Source organism: Anomaloglossus baeobatrachus, chromosome 1 (genome assembly GCF_048569485.1).
Source record: "Anomaloglossus baeobatrachus isolate aAnoBae1 chromosome 1, aAnoBae1.hap1, whole genome shotgun sequence".
Taxonomy (NCBI): Eukaryota; Metazoa; Chordata; class Amphibia; order Anura; family Aromobatidae; genus Anomaloglossus; species Anomaloglossus baeobatrachus.
Window position 1 is genome coordinate 421828745 of NC_134353.1, and position 22355 is coordinate 421851099.

A 22355-nucleotide genomic window follows, 5' to 3' on the forward strand; every position below is an offset into this window, starting at 1 on the left:
GCGGTCACAAAAGGACTGGAGAACAGCTGATCTTACCGATTAGCTGCAGGAGACGATATCGTAGGAGATGTCTGCTGCAGCTAATCAGGGTAAGATCAGCTGTTCTCCAGTCCTGTTGTGACCACGCGCGCTCCCGCGGTCACAACAGATCTGAAGAAGCGAGGGCGCATGCACCGCCCTCTCATGCACCGCCCTCTCATGCACCATAATACTGTGGGCTTCAGAAACACGGCGCCGGAGATGAGCGCTATGCGCAGGCGCTAACTCCGACGCCATGTAACCGAAGATTAGAAATTTACATACGGCCAGTGAGAGGGAGGAACAGACGGTGGGGGGGGTGGGGATACACGTGCATAACCCGCCCGGACCTTAGCAGCAAGGTGCACACGTCAATCAAAAAGTGCATGAATTTTCAAACTTTATAAAGTTGAATTTCACAGCCTAAACACCCGAGCTGCCCACTAATGGTATGTACACAATGTGGCTGATAGTGCCAGTACTGCATTGGCTGCACCTTATATAGAAAAATGCTGATGTTTGGTTCCTTTTTAAGTGCTTTGGAGGAAGCGATGGACTACGTTGTACCTGCGTGGGAACTTTGCTTTCTAACAAATTGGAAATCTAGGGACAGTGTCTTGTTTTTGTGTCTCTCTTTTTATGTTTTTCAGGTCTCCATTTGTGTACTACTTCAGGTTGCCTGCACTACGTCGGATCTTCTTGTTTTCTTTTGTTAACAGATAAATTATTGAACCAGGAAAAGAGTCAGGGAGTGTTTATTAAAATAAAGTATTGTCTGTGTGTGTGTGTGTGCACTTTTTTCTTTTTACTGGGTTATGATATATACTATATATCTCCATTACTAACACCAAGACCTTGATGTCAGCTGTATTTTTAGACAATTCACACCTGACATCACCCCCAAATACCATTACCCTGATTGTCAACACACCAGGCCAATCGGGAAGAGCCGAGATATCTCATGTGATGCTCCACCTCTGGGCCTGCTGCAGGCTAGTATTTTTTGGCTGGGAGGGAACCAATAACCATGGTCCTTCCCAGTCTGATGATATCAGCTCTCACTGACTTTTTTAACTTTGCTGGTTTAGGGGACCTTAGGGTAAGTTCACACAGTGCGTTTTTCGTGGCGTTTTTGCGCAGTGTTCGGGTGCGTTTTTGCTCAGAAAACTGCATGACTTTGCTTCCCCAGCAAAGTCTGTGAGTTTTCATTTTTGCTGTCTGCACACAGAGTTTTTTTTCAGCTGCGTTTTTTTGGTGCCACAAAAACGCAACATGTCAATTATTCCCACATTTTTCACTGCGCTTTCCATCCATTGAGTGCAATGGGATGTTGAAAGACGCAATGAGAAACGCAAATAGGTGCGTTTTGGTGCGTTTTAGTGCGTTTCTAAGACCAAAAACGCAGCTATAAACGCAGGAGGTGGGTAGTAAAGTGACATGTACAGGAAGAGGATTCCTTCTGTTAGTAAACACAGAAGCGTGAATCCTCCTGGTACCGTCACCGCCGCTTCCACCTCCCATCCTGTGCATGTATGCTGCCGTGCGGCGTCATATACGTGCAGGAGGTGGAAGCAGCTGCGAAAACAAAAGTGAACAGTAGGAAAAAAAAAAGTCATACTCACCTGTCTGCAGACTCCCGGTGCCATGCCCACTCCCAGATCCTCCTCCCGGTACCGCCGCTCCGGGTGTGTGCAGTCTCCCCGGGTACGTATGCCTGCAGGATGCAGGACCTGGCGATGGATCACCTGATGCAGTCACCTGACGCATCAGCTGATCGTAAGTCTCGGGCTGACGCCAGCGGCCGGCCGGTTTAACCTATCAGCGGATGCGCCAGGAGACTTCATCCCTGATTACCGGCAGCTCCTGCAGCGATCGGACGGGATCAGACTCGCTCTAGGAGCTGCCGGTAATCAGCACATAAGTGAGTTTTTTTTTTTTTTTTGCACCGATGCATCTGCTGATTGTATAAACTGCTTTTATACAATCAGCTGCTGTGTGATGTGATTCAGGCACTTGAACATGACACATCATCTGATCGCTTTGCCTTCCAGCAAACCGATCAGATGATATTGGATCCGGATTGGACGGCGTGGGACCCTTGACCCAGGATTACTGCGGAGGGGGGTTCTTTATTTCAATAAAGATAGAGTCACTAATTGTGTTGTGTTTTATTTCTAATAAAAATATTTTTCTGTGTGTTGTGGGTTTTTTTATCTTTACTAGAAATTCATGGTGGCCATGTCTAATATTGGTGTGACACCATGAATTTCGGGCTTAGGGCCAGCTGATAATATACAGCTAGCCCTAACTCCATTATTACCCAGTGAGCCACCCGGTATCAGGGCAGCTGGAAGAGTTGGATAGAGCGCCAGAAGATGGCGCTTCTATGAAAGTGCCATTTTCTGGGGTGGCTGCAGACTGCAATTCGCAGCGGGGGTGCCCAGAAAGCATGGGCACCCTGCACTGTGGATTCCAATCCCCAGCTGCCTAGTTGTACCCGGCTGGCCACAAAAAATAGGCGAAGCTCACGTCATTTTTTTTTTTAATTATTTCATGAAATTCATGAAATAAAAAAAAAGGGCTTCTCTATATTTTTGGTTTCCAGCCGGATACAAATAGGCAGCTGGGGGTTGGGGGCAGCCTGTACCTGCCTGCTGTACCCGTCTAGCATACAAAAATATGGCGAAGCCCACGTCATTTTTTTTTGTTTGGGGGGGGCAAAGAAATCCTGCATACAGTCCTGAAAGGAGAATTCTGAGCCTTGTAGTTCGACAGCTGCTGTCTGCTCTCCTGCATACACTATTGGATGGAGGATGCTGAGCCTTGTAGTTCGACAGCTGCTGTCTGCTCTCCTGCATACACTATTGGATGGAGGATGCTGAGCCTTGTAGGTCTGCTCCCCCTGACTGTCCCTCCAGCATACAGTCCTGGATGGAGCATGCTGAGCCTTGTAGTTCTGCAGCTGCTGTCTGCTCTCCTGCATACACTATTGGATGGAGTATGCTGAGCCTTGTAGTTCTGCAGCTGTCTACTCTCCTGCATACACTATTGGATGGAGTATGCTGAGCCTTGTAGTTCTGCAGCTGTCTGCTCTCCTGCATACACTAGTGGAGAATGAAGAACATATTGAAGAAGGAAATGACATCAGACCTTTTTTTTTGTTCACTGATAAAAAACGCATAAAGACGCAGTAAGCAAAAACGCAGCAAAAAACGCACCAAATCGCGGCAAAAATGCATGCATTTTTGGCCGCGTTTTTTGACGCGGGTGCGTTTTTGTGCGTTTTTTGCTACCAAAAAACGCACAAAAACGCAGTGTTAAAAAAACGCAGTGTGTGAACCTAGCCTTACATTGTTTTTTCCATTCATTTATTCATTAATTCATTCATTCAGTTAAACGAGCGTAAACAGCTGGAGAATAAACTCCACATGAAAGGCACTAATGGGTGCAAGTTTATAATATGTAGGGGGGTTGTGAAATCTTTTATCTGCAGGATAACTTTCTATCTATAGTTTTGTGCAAAAGATTAGGCACCCCTGGTCAGAATTAGGGCTCATGTGCACGTTGCTTATTTTTTTGCGTTTCTGCAGCGTTTTGAGCAGCAGCGTCACATTGTCAAAATGCATGCGTTCTGGTTGCACAGCAAAGTCTATGAGAATCATTAAAAAATCCGTGCGCACAATGGCTTTTTGAAATGCAGCGTTTTGATTGTCAAAAATTTGACAAAATCTATGCGTTTAGAAAAGCAGCATGTCACTTCTTTTGAGCGTTTTGGCAGCGTTCTACACCCATTGAAATCAATGAGTTGTAGAAAAACGCTCCCAAAATGTAAGCAGTGCGTTTGCACTGCATTTCTGTTGCGATCCGCATGTTTTTTTAACATAACAAACGCAGGTCTTTCAGTCTCTCTCTCTCTCTGTCCATGTCGGTCTCTCCCTCTCCCCCCCTTCCTCATACTCACCAATCCATGATCACCTGCACTGTGCTGCACGGCTGTCACACTGCTCTGGCGGCTTCTCCTCTTTTGAAATACCGGCCGCTCATTATTCAATCTACTATTCCCTGGTTCCCCCGCCCACCGGCGCCTGTGATTGGTTGCAGTCAGACACCCCCCACGCTGAGTGACAGCTGTCTTACTGCAACCAATCATAGCTGCCAGTGGGCGTGTCTATATCGAGCAGTAAAAAAAAAAAATAATTAAAAAAACGACTGCGGTCCCCCCCAATTTGAATACCAGCCAGGGTAAAGCCACACGGCTGAAGGCTGGTATTCTCAGGATGGGGAGCTCCACGATATGGGGAGCCCCACAGCCTAACAATATCAGCCAGCAGCCACCCAGAATTGCCCATTAGATGCGACAGTCCCGGGACTCTACCCGGCTCATCCCGAATTGCCCTGGTGCGGTGCCAAACGGGGTAATAAGGAGTTAATGGCAGCAGCCCTTAGCTGCCACTAAGGCCTAGGTTAATCATGGCAGGCGTCTCCCTGAGATACCTTCCATGATTAACCTGTAAGTTAAAGAAAATAAACACACACATCCAAAAAATCCTTTATTTGTAATGAAAGACAAAAAAAACACCCTCTTTCACCACTTTATTAACCCCTCTAAAACACCTCCAGGTCCAACGTAATCCACGTAAGGTCCCACGACGCTTTCAGCTCTACTACATTGGAAACTGACAGGAGCGGCAGTAGAACACCGCTGCTCCTGTTAGCTCCATGCAGCAACTGAAGTGAGTCGCGCGATCAGCTGGGCTGTCACTGAGGTTACTCGCAGTCACCACTCTCAGGTGGAGGACTGCAGCTGTGGCCGCGGGTCACCTGAGTGACGGCACCGCTGATCGCGCTGCTCACTTCAGTCACTCAGGGGATTTGCGATCACAGGTGAGTCCTTTATGTGTGACCGCTAATCAGGCTGCGACACAGAGAGACAGCCACGCGATGTCAGTGAAATCAGGAGAAGCTCGGACGTCACTGCTGCGGACTCCTGTGTCTTAGCACTGACCTCGGAGGTTCATCTGAGTTCAAAACAGCACACAGAGACAGAGCCGCAGTATGACAATGAGGTTGGGTGCAGTTCATCCGAGTTCATTCTCATTGCCCGGCTCTGTCTGTGTCTGCTGTCAGCATGTAGCAGAGCTGGGGGACCGCACTGACAAAAATGCATCCAAAATGCATGTAAATTACATGCAAAATGCATCCAAAATACATGCGTTTTGGATGCATTTTTTTTGTCAACACGCAGCATCAAGTCTGCTAAAGGGTGCATTTATTTCTGCACTGGCCAGGACGCAACGTGCGCATGTTACTGTTTTTCTGAACAGTTAAGCAAGAACTTTTTCCTGTACACTTCTGGGGTGAAGTTGTACTCCCTGACCAAGAACTCTTTTATTGCACCATAGTCCTCATCTATCTGGTGGCAGGTCAGCAAAAACTTCTAAGGCTTTACCTTTTAACCCTGGAGTTGAATACTGTGCTCACTGATCACGGGCTATTGCCTGCAGATTTTTTCAAACTGCCGAAGTTCTAAGTCTTCACCTTTCTTCAACACAGGGAAGTTTTCCAAGAGTGGTTCCTTAGGATAATATCCTGGGAACGATATAGTGGAGAATTGTTAGCCCTTTGTACTTGGGTCATGAGAAGCTGAAAATCTCTCTCAGCCCAGCATTCTGCAGCCTCACTCTCAGTCCAGCATTCTGCAGCCTCACTCTCAGCCCAGCATTCTGCAGCCTCACTCTCAGCCCAGCATTCTGCAGCCTCACTCTCAGTCCAGCATTCTGCAGCCTCACTCTCAGCCCAGCATTCTGCAGCCTCACTCTCAGTCCAGCGTTCTGCAGAGTTTCTCTCAGCCCGTGCAGCCTCTCTATCAGCGTGGTGTTCTGCAGCAGCCTGTTGGTACTTTAGGATAAGCTGCAGAAACATATTGGCATCACTTGCTCCCAGCTGTTGTAAGGCCATTTGTAAAGAAAAGTCCAATGCTCTCCTCAGAACTGGCACTGTTATTACCTCTCAGAAGGTTTTTCCGGGACAAGGTCCATTGCTTGGCTTCTCTGAGTTGAGTTTTGTCTTTGTCCAGGTGTCACAGTACACTGCTCTGTGTCTGATTCCATCATGTCACCAATCAGCAGATCCTTGGATTTGTCTGATGTCTCTATTCCTTTCTACTCACCGAGGTTAAGAGAACCTCTGTGCTCTGCTTCTTATACAAGACTGCCATATTAGTGAACAGCATTTCGCCAAATAAAAGATAGGAAAGCAAAACAGGGAAGCAAAAACTGTTTGCAAGTATGTGTAGGTAAGCACTGAGTTGAGCCTTGTAAAACTGGCATACTCCTCACAAGGATACCACTCCTTTAGTACAGGGAATAATTGCTTAAACCATGCACTAATGCTCTAACAGAAGGAAAACTCTATCCCCCTGCTGCCCCAAAGATGTCACATACATATTTCCCAGCACATGGCATGGGGTGCACCTGCAAGGCTTAATTTAGCTCCTCTTACCCATTGCAGCAAATACTTTGTGTCTCCAACCTCCCACCTCAACATAGTACCTAGGGAATCCAGCAACAATGACCAACTGCCCACACTTTGAAGTTCAGACTCATCAGGCCAAGGTGTCACAATGGATACCTCTATGTTCTCAGCAAATCCCCCTATGGTTCTGAGTTCCTGTAATAAGAATAACTAGGGGTTATGTCCTTTGTGCAGAGACAGTCATCTTTCTTGACTGTAAAAGTTAGAAAAACATCGGCCCAGGCTGTGGGACTATTCCTTGATTGGCATTACCCAGGAGACTAATAAAATTAGTTGTTTTTTTAACCCATGTGATATCATACTGTTTATGCATGATACTAAAGCCTATAAAAAGCAAAGTAAGATGCTGGTGGTGGTTTAGAGCATTTAGACCTAATTACATGTTTCCTCCAACTTCAAGAACTCCAGTAAGATGATGCATTTAAGCTGCCTTGGTCATAAGTAGGAGGCAGTGGAAGTTGATAGAGCTCTAGGTTTTGGATTGAGTTTACTTCTTTGGACTAGTGGGCAGATTTCGTTTATGGACTTCTATTTTAACACTACCTTTACAGTACTCCTTCTAAAATGTTGTCTGTTGTTGAAAATTTTCACTGCCTGAGATATGGAAGTGGAAGGCCCCAATTTATCTAAGCAATTTCACAAGATTTCTGGCGTAAATTGATTTGGAAAGACAAATTTTTTTTGTGCAACCCTGAATTGTGCAAAAATGTTGCAAATTTTATAATTTTCACACCAGTTTTTCCCAGCTGTGTCACAGTGGGTGGCGCTGGGGCATGACGCCACAGATCGTCAAATTCACAATAAGCTGCGGCATTGATGTCACCAGAAACCTTACACCACTCAGATTGGTATAAGATTTCTGTTGTGGCTGAGAAATCCATCACATTGCTTTATATACCGCCATCATATTCAACAGCGCTTTACACACATCATCATCACTGTCCCCACTGGGGCTCACAATTTTGCGTTTCACTATGTCTTTAAATAGCCTCAATTTTGTTTTGTGCTCATTTTTTAGATTTCATTTTCACTTTATGCTCTATTATTAAATAAATCTAGAGGTCATGCTTTTTCTTCTTTATTTGCTGCGGTATTAAATATCTGATTTCTGGATTTTTGAAGTTCCCTCATTTTGTGGCCCCTAATTTTCAAGCACAGTATAAGCCGTATATCGTTTATCAAAGACAAATTTAGATGTCGTTTTTGTTTCTAGGTAAAATTACTGATCTGATCTAACCTGTGTCCTTTCATTGCAGATCTCACATTCAATGAATGAGGTTTCTCATTTTTCTATTCATGTAACAGTTTACTTTAGTACAATGTTCATATTGCTTATTTTTTTCCTTTTAGGCATGCTTAATCATCCCCCAATACCTATTGCAGATCTTTCCGAACACACGGAACACCTTAAGGCCAATGACAATTTAAAACTATCTCAGGAGTATGAGGTAAGAGGTTAGGTTTGTGGAACTTTATGTGGTTCATGTAGTCACTGAGGTCTCATTCTTCTTTAAGCTACCCCACAGACTTAGGTACGTGTTTGGTACGTTTTTGCACGTACCGGCGGCATGAAGACACGTAGACCAATGCTACCCTATGGTAGCAGGCACACACACGTAAAAACACACGGAACGTGTGTCCGTGTCGTTTGTATGTGTGTGCGTTTTCCAACACGCTCGACATGTCAGTTTTTCGCCGTCATCACGCAGGCACGGACCCGCTAAAGTCAATGGGTGCATGCCTGCACGGACGGCACACGTAGCATGTCCGTGTGCTACACATACCGTCCGTGTGCGTTTTTTAGTGAGCGATGTCGGTCAATCTATTTTATATGTGGTTGTCAGTCATTATCCCTTTTTTTATGTGGTTGTCAGTCAATATCCCTTTGTCGGTCGGTCTGCATCTCCCCCTGTGTCATACTTACCCATCACCAGCGCGGCGAAGAACAGCTGTGCAAAAGATACGGCGGTTTTAACTATTTTGAAAATGCCGGCCGCTCATTATTCAATCTACTATTGCCTGCTTCCCCCGCCCACCGGCGCCTATGATTGGTTGCAGTCAGACACGCCCCCACGCTGAGTGACAGCTGTCTCACTGCAACCAATCATAGCAGCCGGTGGGCGTGTCTATATTGTGCCGTAAAATAAATAATTTAAAAACAACGGCGTGCAGTCCCCCCCAATTTTGATACCAGCCATGGTAAAGTCACACGGCTGAAGGCTGGTATTCTCAGGATGGTGAGCCCCACATTATGGGGAGCCCACCACCCTAACAATATCAGTCAGCAACCGCCCGGAAAAGCCGCATCCATTAGATGCGACAGTTCCGGGACTCTACCCGACTCTTCCCGAATTGCCCTGGTGCGGTGGCAATTGGGGTAATAAGGAGTTACTGGCAGCAGCCCATAGCTGCCACTAACTCCTAGGTTAAACATGGCAGCCGTCTCCCCAAGATAACCTCTTAACCTGTTAATAAAATGAAATAAACACACACATTCAAAAAATCCTTTATTTAGAATAATTAAAACAAACAAACACCCTCGATCACCAATTTAATAAAACCAAAAAACCCATCCAGGTCCGCAGTAATCCATGGATGTCCCACGACGCTCTCAGCTCTGCTACATGAAGGTGACAGGAGCGGCCACACACAATGACCGCTCTCTATCACCTCCAAGCAGCAACTGAAGTGAGCCGCGCGATCACCGATGACGTCAGTCAGGTTACTCGCGGCCACCACTGGATCCTTCACCTTTGACAGCGAGTCGCCCAAGTGACTGAAGTGAGCTGCGCGATCAGCAAAGAAGTCACAGGTGAGTAGCGGTGTCGGGTGAGTGACTCCAGCTAGCCGCGGGTAACCTGAGTGACGGCAGCGCTAATGTCGCCGCTAACTTCAGTTACTCAGAGGATTAGCGGTCACCGGTGATTCCATCATGGATGTCCACTAATCAGGACGCCACACATATACAGAGCCGTGGTATGACAATGAAGTCAGGTGAGGTTCACCCAAGTTCATTCTCATCGCTCGTCTCTGTCTGTGTCGGCTGTCAGCGGGTATGTAGCAACGACATTTTACAACACACACAGATCAAAACATATGGACACCACACGGACATTACACGTACGCATACACTGACATTCCACACGCACACACGGCAAGCATACGCCATCACACGGATGTCACACGTACTGGAGAAACGCCCATAAAAAACGAAACACAGATCCGAAAAACGGAACGTGAGACACGTACGTTTTTTATGCAGAAGTGTGTTTCAGGCCTTAATAAAGATTCAAATTTAACCAACTGAGAGTATACTACAGAACTTTCTTGGTCGCCTTTTAATTTACTAGCATTAGAAGAGAAAAAGCAAACATGACCAGTGAAGTTATGCGGTACATGTCCAGTTTGTTAGAAGGAATATTTGGACCTTTATTATTAGGGGGTATACCTTTGCAAAGGAGGTAAATAAGAGAAAATTGCTCCAGAATCAATTTAGCAGATACTATGAATGAAGAACCCAAGCTAAAAATTTCTTTTAAGGTCTCTTTCACACGTTCTGTACGGTCCATGGTGTAGGTACGTATGTGTGCGTGTGTCCGTGTGTGTGTTCAGCGTGTGCTATCTGTGTGACAGCCATGTGACATCTGCATAGCACATGGACAGCATTAACTTCTATACTTATCTGTCCATGGTGCTGATGTCTCCGGCTCTGCTGGTGCTTCTAGGCCGAAGTGCAGTGAATATGCAATAAGCTTAATGAACGGGGGTCGGAAGCAAATGACAGCAGTGCTGGAGACATCAGCAGTGGAGACAGGTGAGTATAGAAAAGCATTTTATTTCACCGACACAGTGTTTTCTCAAGTACGTATCACACTGATGTCACACTGAGCACATCAGTGTGCGGGCCGTGTGACATCTATATTACCGGAGAAAAAGGACATGTCTACGTGTGGAGCACACGGACACACGTATGCACCACACGGACACACGGTGCATGGGAAAACACGCACATGTGCGCAAACCCATTGATTCAAAGGGTCCTACATGTGCTGGTGTCTCTGGTATGTGTGAAAATGGACATCACACGTACCGAAGACATGGATGTGTGAAGGGGGTTTAAAGGGTTATTTCTATTTTAGAAAGTGAGGGCATATCACTAGGGTGTGTCATCAACTTGTGTTTTATGGGAATCTGACTAATAGGACTGCCACTTCTGCTCTAGGGTCATAGGTCAGATTCCAGTTGTTCATTGAAAAAGACAATAAATGTGTATGGCTTTATGAAAAAGATGTACAGCAGATAGATGGCATCCATGTGTCATCTGTGTGCTGTATGTATTTAACATTGTTAAGGTACCTTCACACTTAGCGATGCAGCAGCGATCCGACCAGCGATCTGACCTGGTCAGGATCGCTGCTGCATCGCTACATGGTCGCTGGTGAGCTGTCAAACAGGCAGATCTCACCAGCGACCAGTGAACAGCCCCCAGCCAGCAGCGACGTGCAAGCGACGCTGCGCTTGCACGGAGCCGCCGTCTGGAAGCTGCGGAGACTGGTAACTAAGGTAAACATCGGGTATGGTTACCCGATGTTTACATTAGTTACCAGTGCACACCGCTTAGCTGTGTGAGCAGGGAGCAGGGAGCCGCGCACACTGAGCGCTGGCTCCTTGCTCTCCTAGCTACAGTACACATCGGGTTAATTAACCCGATGTGTAATGCAGCTACATGTGCAGAGAGCAGGGAGCCGCGCACACTGCTTAGCGCTGGCTCCTTGCTCTCCTAGCTGCTGTACACATCGGGTTAATTAACCCGATGTGTACAGCAGCTACATGTGCAGAGAGCCGGAGCCGGCAGCACAGGCAGCGTGAGAGCTGCAGAGGCTGGTAACTAAGGTAAATATCGGGTAACCACCTTGGTTACCCGATGTTTATCTTGGATACAGCTTACCTCAGCTGTCAGACGCCGGCTCCTGCTCCCTGCTCGCTTCATTTGTCGCTCTCTTGCTGTCACACACAGCGATCTGTGTGTCACAGCAGGAGAGCGGCTTTGAAGAAAACGAACCAGGGCTGTGTGTAACGAGCAGCGATCTCGCAGCAGGGGCCAGATCGCTGCTCAGTGTCACACACAGCGAGATCGCTAATGAGGTCACTGCTGCGTCACAAAAAGCGTGACTCAGCAGCGATCTCGGCAGCGAGCTCGCTGTGTGTGAAGCACCCCTTAGACTTCGGTCACACTGTATTTTCTCTCATCAGAAAAAACAATCCGATTATGTTAATCACACAATGATCACACTGCTCAGAGTGTGATTAGAGTAAGGGGCACTTTGCACACTACGACATCACAGCTGCGATGTCGGTGGGGTCAAATCGAAAGTGACGCACATCCGGCGTCGCAGGCGATATCGTAGTGTGTAAATCCTTTTTGATACGATTAAGGAGCAGAAAAACGTCCAAATCGTATCATCGGTGTAGCGTCGGTCATTTCCATAATTTCGGAAGTACCGATGTTACGATGTTGTTCCTCGTTCCTGCGGCAGCACACATCGCTGTGTGTGAAGCCGCAGGAGCGAGGAACATCATCTTACCTGTGTTCTGCGGCTCATGCCGGCTATGCGGAAGGACAGAGGTGGGCAGGATGTTTACGTCCCGCTCAGCTTCGCCCCTTTGCTTCTATTGGCTGCCTGCCGTGTGACGTCGCTATGACGCCGCACGACCCGCCCCCTTAATAAGGAGGCGGTTCGCCGGCCAGAGCGACGTCGCAGGGCAGGTGAGTGCATGTGAAGCTGCCGTAGCGATAATGTTCGCTACGACAGCTATCACCATGATATCGCAGCTGCGACGGGGGCGGGGACTAACGCGCTCGACATCGCAAGCATCGGCTTGCGATGTCGTAGTGTGCAAAGTGCCCCTATGATCCGATTTTCTCAGGTGTGGAGAAGATGAAAACAACATTTCTCCAACTTCTCTATTCTGTCAGTCCATGAAAATCAGACTGCATTCAGATATCATCTGAGTACGGTCTGATTTTTTTCATGGACTCTTTGACTTGCATGTCCGAATACGATCTGAATTACTAAGGCAACTCGGCTGTGCTGCGATTTTTCTTTGGACAGACTTCGATGAGAGGAAAAAGTTGGACATGTGCATAGACCCAAATAATAACATTTGTGCGAGTGCGATTCACTGTTTTGTTGGATCACACTTGGACTGAAAATACAATCATGGGACTCTAACCTAAAGCATGGCAGAAGTTTTGTAATTTATTTATTTATCCATCCATAAAAAAAACACTGACACACTGATGATAAAAACGGACACAGACTGTACACTGATAACACACTTATGGCAAAAACATAAACAAGGGCCATACACTGATGACACACTGACAGACCGTACACTGATGACCACTGATGATAAAATCAGACACACGGGCCATACACTGATGGCACAATGATGGTAAAAACAGATACACACTGTACACTGATGACACACTGACAGACCGTACACTGATGACAACTGATGGTAAAAACAGACACAAGGGCCATACACTGATGACACACTGACAGACCGTACACTGATGACAACTGATGATAAAAACAGACACAAGGGCCATACACTGATGACACACTGACAGACCGTACACTGATGACAACTGATGATAAAAACAGACACAAGGGCCATACACTGATGACACACTGACAGACCGTACACTGATGACAACTGATGATAAAAACAGACACACGGACCATACACTGATGACACGCTGATGGTAAAAACAGACACACGGACCGTACAGTGATGACAACTGATGGTAAAAACAGACACAAGGGCCATAAACTGATGACACACTGATGGTAAAAACAGACACACGAATTATACACTGATGACACACTGATGGTAAAAACAGACACACGGACTGTACACTGATGACATACTGATGGTAAATACAGACACACGGACTGTACACTGATGACACACTGATGGTAAAATAGACACAAAGGCCATACACTGATGACACACTGACAAGACCGTACACTGATGACACACTGACGGTAAAAACAGACACAGAGACTGTACACTGATGACACACTGACGGTAAAAACAGACACAGAGACTGTACACTGATGACACACTGATGGTAAAAACAGACACACAGACTGTACACTGATAACACACTGATGGTAAAAACAGACACACGGACCGTACACTGATGACACACTGATGGTAAAAACAGACCCACGGACTGTACACTGTCCACTGTACACGCACTGATGACACAATGATGGTAAAAACGGATACATGGGCCATACACTGATGACACACTGACGGTAAAAACAGACACACAGACTGTACACTGATGACACACTGATGGTAAAAACAGACACAAGGATTATACACTGATGACACACTGATGGTAAAAAGAGACACACGGACTGTACACTGATGACACACTGATGGTAAAAACAGACACACGGACCGTACACTGATGACACGCTGATGGTAAAAACAGACACACGGACTGTACAGTGATGACAACTGATGGTAAAAACAGACACAAGGGCCATACACTGATGACACACTGACAGCCCGTACACTGATGACAACTGATGATAAAAACACACACACACACTGTGTACACTGATGACACACTGATGGTAAAAACAGACACAAGTGCCATACACTGATGACACACTGACAAGACCGTACACTGATGACACACTGACGGTAAAAACAGACACACAGACTGTACACTGATGACACACTGATGGTAAAAACAGACACAAGGATTATACACTGATGACACACTGATGGTAAAAACAGACACACGGACCGTACACTGATGACACACTGATGGTAAAAGCAGACACACGGACTGTACACTGTCCACTGTACACGCACTGATGACACAATGATGGTAAAAACGGATACATGGGCCATACACTGATGATACACTGATGGTAAAAACAGACACAAGTGCCATACACTGATGACACCCTGACAAGACCGTACAATGATGACACACTGATGGTAAAAATAGACACACGGACTGTACACTGATGACACACTGATGGTAAAAACAGACACACGGACTGTACACTGATGACACATTGATGGTAAAAATGGATACATGGGCCATACACTGATGACACACTGATGGTAAAAACAGACACACGGACTGCACACTGATGACACACTGATGGAAAACAGACACACGGACCATACACTGATGACACACTGATGGAAAACAGACACACGGACTGTACACTGATGACACACTGATGATAAAAACAGACATACGGATTATACACTGATGACACACTGATGGTAAAAACAGACACACGGACCGTACACTGATGACACACTGATGGTAAAAACAGACATACGGATTATACACTGATGACACACTGATGGTAAAAACAGACACACGGACCATACACTGATGACACACTGATGGTATAAACAGACACACGGACCATACACTGAGGACACAATGATGGTAAAAACAGACACACGGACCGTACACTGATGACACAATGATGGTAAAAACAGACACACGGACCATACACTGATAGCACACTGATAGTAAAAACAGACACAAGGGCCATACACTGATAACACACTGACAAGACCGTACACTGATGACACACTGATGGTAAAAACAGACACATGGACTGTACACTGATGACACACTGATGGTAAAAACGGACGCATGGACCATACACTGATGACACACTGATGGTAAAAACAGACACACGGACCGTACACTGATGACACACTGATGGTAAATAGACACACGGACTGTACACTGATGACACACTGATGGTAAAAACAGACACAGACTATACACTGATGACACACTGATGGTAAAAACAGACACAAGGGCCATACACTGATGACACACTGATGGTAAAAACAGACACAAGGGCCATACACTGATGACACACTTACAGACCGTACACTGATGACAACTAATGATAAAAACAGACACACGGACCGTACACTGATGATAGCTGATGATAAAAACAGACACACGGACCGTACACTGATGACACACTGATGGTAAAGACAGGCACACACACTGTACACTGATAACAACTGATGATAAAAACAGACACATACTGTACACTGATGACACACTGATGGTAAAAGCAGACACACGGACCGTACACTGATGACACAATGATGGTAAAAACAGGCACATGGACTGTACACTGTTGACACACTGATGGTAAAACAGACACACAAACTGTACACTGATGACACAGTGATGGTAAAAACAGGCACACGGACTGTACACTGATGACGCAATGATGGTAAAAACAGACACACGCACTGTACACTGATGACGCACTGATGGTAAAAACAGGCACACATACTGTACACTGATGACAACTGATGATAAACACAGACACACAGACTATACACTGATGACACACTGATGGTAAAAACAGACACACGGGACGTACACTGATGACACACTGATGGTAAAAACAGGCACACAGCCCATACACTGATGACACAATGAGGTAAAAACAGGCACACGGACTGTACACTGATGACACACTGATGGTAAAAACAGACTCACGGACCGTACACTGATGACACAATGATAAAAACAGATACACGGACCATATACCGATGACACAATTATGGTAAAATGGACACACAGATCATACATTGATGACACAATGATAGTAAAAATGAACCCATGGACCATACACTGATAACACACTTATGGTAAAAACAGACACACAGACTGTCCACTGATGATAACTGATGGTAAAAACAGACACATGTACCATACGCTAAGGACAGACTGATGGTAAAACAGACACACTGACCATAAACTGATGACACAATGGTAAAAACAGATACACAGACCGTACACTGATGATAACTGATGGTAAAAACAGACACACGGACTGTACACTTATGATAACTGATGGTAAAAACAGACATATGGACCATACACTAAGGACACACTTATGGTAAAACAGACACACTGACCATACACTGATGACACATGTCGCGGGCGGAGGGGACGCGCTCGCCACGCTCGGGTCCGGGGTTTCTGCTGCTGCTGCTCGGTGGCTCGAGCGGTGGACTGGACCCGGGGACTCGAGCAGCGCTCCTCACCCGTGAGTGAAAAGGGGGTGGTTTGGTTAGGAAGATTGTTCGTGACGCCACCCACGGGTCGTGGTGATAATGGCACCACTGTTGTGTTAACGGGGATCCCGGGAGAGATGGTAGGGTGCAGCTGAGATGTTGTCCCCTCCGTGGGCAGGGGTTGGTGATCCCGGGGCCCGATGGTGGTGACGGGGAGGCTGGATGGCTGGGGTGTAGGGTTGCAGGGACAGCGCGGTGCGGTGCCTGACGGCACTGGTGTACTCACTCAGACAATTACTGACAGAGTCTCTGGTAAACCAAAACGGCTGGATGGACGGGTCCCGCAGTCAGCTGCAGTGTTTTTGTTGTGCTCTCCCCGGACGGCTGATGGTGGCTGTCTTTCCCTGCACCTTTTAGAATGTTCTGACTCCTGTGGTTGCCCACCGGTAGTCCACTCCCCGGCGTATAGGTGCCGTAGGAGCCCGTGTTGCCCGCAGGTGCTGGCCCTTGGATCTCTAGCCTGTGGCGGTGGCTGTATATCCTCCCTGGGTGGATGGTTGCCTTCAATCGGGACTTTAGTAGTTGAGAAACCCCTGGGGTTCCTGTCACATTCGGATTTGACTATTGACGGCGGCTCCAAGCCTGGTCGGGGTCCGATGGCCCTGCCTGTGGGCTTAGCTTCACTCCGTTCCCCGGTCCGGTACCGGCGGGCCGACGCCCGACCCCGGTCCTAATGGCTCAGCGGAGTTCCACTAACTCCTGCAAACGGCCACCACCGTCTGCCAACCTTGCTGTTAGTGTCTGGGCTCCAACCCAGACACCCAAGTGTTCACTCCTCTCACTTTCACCTCCAAGACTAAACTGTCACTTTTCCCGCCTCCAGGCCTGTGAACTCCTCGGTGGGTGGGGCCAACCGCCTGGCTCCTCCCCACCTGGTGTGGACATCAGACTCTGGAAGGAGGCAACAAGGGTTTTGTGTTTGGCTGCTGTAACTGCCTAGGGTGGGGGTGTGTGTGTTGGTATGTCTGTGACTCCCTGGCTAGTCCAGGGCGTCACACACAATGTTAAAAACAGATACATGGACCGTACACCGATGACACAATGATGGTAAAATGGACACACAGACCATACATTGATGACACAATGATAGTAAAAATGGACCCACGGACCATACACTGATGATACTCTGATGGTAAAAACAGACACACAGACCGAACACTGATGGTAAAAACAGACACATGGACCATACGCTAAGGACACACTAATTGTAAAACAGACACACAGACCATAAACTGATGACACACTGATGGTAAAACCGGACACACGTACCCATAGAGTGATGACACAATGGTAAAAACAGATACACGGACCATATACCGATGACACAATTATAGTAAAATGGACACATGGACCGTACACTGATGACACACTGATGGTAAAAATGGACACATGGACCGAACATTGGCGACACACTGATGCTAAGAACGGACCAAACACTGATGAGGCACTGATGTTAAAAATGGACTCATAAACCGTACAATGATGATACAATGATGATACAAGGATAAAGGAGGTAGCTGCTAGACTGGACTGGTTTGCTCGTGCAGAAACAAGAGGTTCTGCATATGATGGAGGCTGTGGTGCTGCGGTGTTATTATCGCCAGTTGAAGACAGCGCAGACAAGTCTGGAGAGGATGGGAAGGGGTAAGAGGATGATGCTGCTAAGGGAGCAAGGGATCGCACATATGCTGATATTGTTGTATTTCCTGGTGCATAGAATAATACGCAGCAATTGGATGCATGGACGGAACACTGGTGACACACTGATGGTAAAAACGGACACTCGGACCGGACACTGATGATACACTAATGGTAAAAATAGACACATGGCCCATGCGCTGATGAGACACTGATGGTAAGTACGGACACACGGACCGAACACTGATGGTAAAAATGGACACACACACGGAGCATACCCTGATGACACATTGATGGTAAAAACGAGTTTAAAGTCTATATATTGATTACACGCAAACTATACACTGATGATTCACTGACCGTACACTTATGGTAAAAATGGACACACGGACTGTACACTGATGGTAAAAACGGATACACGGGGGTGAGGTCTAGCACTGCATATTAGGAGAACGCTGACACAGGAGCTCCTCCCTAGCATCTAGTCAATTCCCTGATATAGAACCTGTAGACTGTCTTCTAAAACAGTACCTTAAACACCCAATACAACACTGCACCTGAAGGTATGTTCACCTGGCTTAACATGACCTGAAAAAGTAAGAAAAAGACCGCGGGAGATTCAGGATGGCAAGATAGCACCATGGCCGAGTTACTAGAGACGGGAGGGGTTGGTGAGTCCAGGATAAAGGAGGTAGCTGCCAGACTGGACTGGTTTGCTCGTGCAGAAACAAGAGGTTCTGCATATGATGGAGGCTGTGGTGCTGCGGTGTTATTATCGCCAGGTGCTGCGGTGTTATTATCGCCAGTTGAAGACAGCGCAGACAAGTCTGGAGAGGATGGGAAGGGGTAAGAGGATGATGCTGCTAAGGGAGCAAGGGATCGCACATATGCTGATATTGTTGTATTTCCTGATGCATAGAATAATACGTAGCAATTGGATCAGCAGATTCTAGAGGAACCCACTCTAAGAGACGTTTTCCTGGCAGTTGCGCAATATAAATCCTCTTTATCCACGCTGACTCTGCAGTTGGGGAGCCTTGGCGAGTATATGATGAAAATTCGCCATAATCTACTAAAGGTGAAGGACAGAACAAGTGCTATGGTGGACAGAGCCAGCACCACGAAGGATCAACTGGCCGGCGAAAACAAGGAGAGTAGACAGTCGGCACAGACAATTTCAGCACTTCTGGTCAAAACGCATGATGTGGAAAACAGGCCAAGACATAATGACTTTTGGCTTATTTGGGTACCTGAGAAAGCTGAAAACTCTGCCTTTACTGAATTATTTCAAAACTGGCTGAAATCAAAGATTGGCCCTGGAATTCTAACTCCCCTGTATGCTGTGCAATGTGCACATACAGTCATGGCCAAAAGTTTTGAGAATGCTACAAATATTAATTTTTACAAAGTCTACTGCTTCAGTTTTTCTAATGGCAATTTGCATATACTCCAGAATGTCATAAAGAGTGATCAGCTTAACAGCAATTACTTGCAAAGTCAATATTGGCTAAACAAATTAACTTTAACCCCTAAAACACATTTCAACATCATTGCATTCCTGCCTTAAAAGGAGCAGCTAACATTGTTTTAGTGATTGTTCCATTAACACAGGTGTGGGTGTTGATGAGGACAGGGCTGGCGATCAATCAGTCATGATTAAGTAAGAATTACACCACTGGACACTTTAAGAGGAGGCTGGTGCTTGGTATCATTGTTTCTCTTCAGGTAACCATGGTTATCTCTAAAGAAACACGTGCAGCCATCATTGCTCTGCGCAAAAATGGCCTAACAGGGAAGAGTATCGCAGCTACAAAGATTTCACCTCAGTCAACAATCTATCGCATCATAAAGAACTTCAAGTAGAGAGCTTCCATTGTTGCCAAAAAGGCTCCAGGGCGCCCAAGAAGGACCAGCAAACGCCAGGATCGTATCTTAAAACTGTTTCAGCTGCAGGATCGGACTACCAGCAGTGCCGAGCTAGCTCAACAATGGCAGCAGGCTGGTGTGAGTGCTTCTACACACACTATGAGGCGGAGACTGCTTGAGCAAGGCCTGGTTTCAAGGAGGGCAGCAAAGAAGCCACTTCTCTCCAGAAAAAACATCATGGACCGACTGATATTCTGCAAAAGGTACAGGGAGTGGACTGCTGAGGACTGGGGTAAAGTCATTTTCTCAGATGAATCCCCTTTTCGATTGTTTGGGACATCTGGAAAACAGCTTATTAGGAGAAGAAGAGGTGAGCGCTACCATCAGTCTTGTCTCATGCCAACTGTTAAGCATCCTGAAATGATTCATGTGTGGGGTTGTTTCTCAGCCAAGGGAATCGGCTCACTCACAGTCTTGCCTAAAAACACAGCCATGAATAAAGAATGGTACCAGAATGTCCTCCAAGAGCAACTTCTCCCAACTGTCCAACAGCAGTTTGGCGCCCAACAATGCCTTTTCCAGCATGATGGAGTACCTTGCCATAAAGCAAAGGTGATCACTAAATGGCTCATGGAACAAAACATAGAGATTTTGGGTCCATGGCCTGGAAACTCCGTAGATCTTAATTCCATTGAGAACTTGTGGGCAATCATCAAGAGACGGGTGGACAAACAAAAACCAACAAATTCTGGCAAAATGCAAGCATTGCTTATGCAAGAATGGACAGCTATCAGTCAGGATTTGATCCTGAAGTTGATTGAGAGCATGCCAGGGAGAATTGCAGAGGTCCTGAAGAAGAAGGGTCAACACTGCAAATATTGACTTGCTGCATTAACTCATTCTAACTGTCAATATAACCTTTTGGTACTCATAATATGATTACAATTATATTTCTGTATGTGATGTAAACATCAGACAAACACAATTAAAAACCAGAGGGCAACAGATCATGTGAAAATATAATTTTGGTGTCATTCTCAAAACTTTTGGCCATGACTGTAGTGTTCCTACTCGTCCATTCCCTCCAGGACATCCACCGCGACCAGTTTTAGCTGAAATACTTCAGCACTGGGACATAGATATTATCCTTAAACAAGCAAGAGATCATCCTGACCTTACCATGAATGGATCTAAAATCTTGGTCTTTCCCAATTATTTCATAGAAGTGCAAAAACAAAGAGCCAAGTTTATTGATATAAAGAAAACACTGAGCTCTATAAAGGGATAGCTAAGGAAATAGTACACCCACTCTGTCTATACTCCCTTGGCAAGAATTCTAACTTACAATACACTGTCATCACTTGGGGACTCTCGTTCACCCTTTCTTTGTCCTACAATAACTTTAGGTCAGGAATAGGACTATTTTAATATTAATAATTTTAAACAATATTACAATAAAAGTTACATTTTAATGTTATTTTCACATCTATTCCTTCTCTTTAATCCCTTATAGAATAGGTTGTGTACATCAGATGTGAACCGATACGGAAGGGTGAATATTTGTATTTACTGGATATGAGTAGCTCTGTAGGGAATATCCTTCAGTAAATGGTGGGAAAAGGACCCATTGCTTTTTAGTCTTGAGGCAGGAAAATTTCATTTACAAGTGCATCTCAATAAATTAAAATATCATCAAAAAGTGAATTTATTTCAGTAATTCAATACAAAAAGGGAAACGCATATAATATATAAAGTCACTACAAACAGAATGATCTATTTAAAGTGTTTATTTCTGTTAAGAAACCCAAAAGTCATTATCTAAATAAATTAGAATAATTACCACAAAACTCCTGCAAAGGCTTCCTAAGCATTTAAAATGCTCCCTTAGTCTGGTTCAGTAGGCTACACAATCATGGGGAAGACTGCTGACTTGACAGATGTCAGAAGGCAGTCATTGACACACTTCACAAGGAGGATAAGCCACAAAAATCATTGCTAAAGAAGTTGACTGTTCTGTATTCAAGCATGTAAATGGAAAGTTGAGTGGAAGGAAAAAGTGTGGTTGAAAAAGGGGCACAAGCAACCTTGGGGGAGAATCACAAGGAGGGGACTGCTGCTGGAGCCAGAGCTTC

The 22355-nt window shown here is 45.9% G+C and overlaps 1 protein-coding gene across 1 annotated transcript in view; it reads left to right on the forward strand.

The window, feature by feature from the left end:
* PTPRS (protein tyrosine phosphatase receptor type S) overlaps positions 1–22355 on the forward strand; it is a 684599-nt gene that overhangs the window by 532700 nt on the left and 129544 nt on the right. Inside the window, exon 23 of the mRNA XM_075352599.1 lies at positions 7903–8000. Within this exon, the coding sequence (XP_075208714.1) occupies positions 7903–8000 (98 nt within the window). The remainder of the gene's footprint in view (positions 1–7902; positions 8001–22355) is intronic.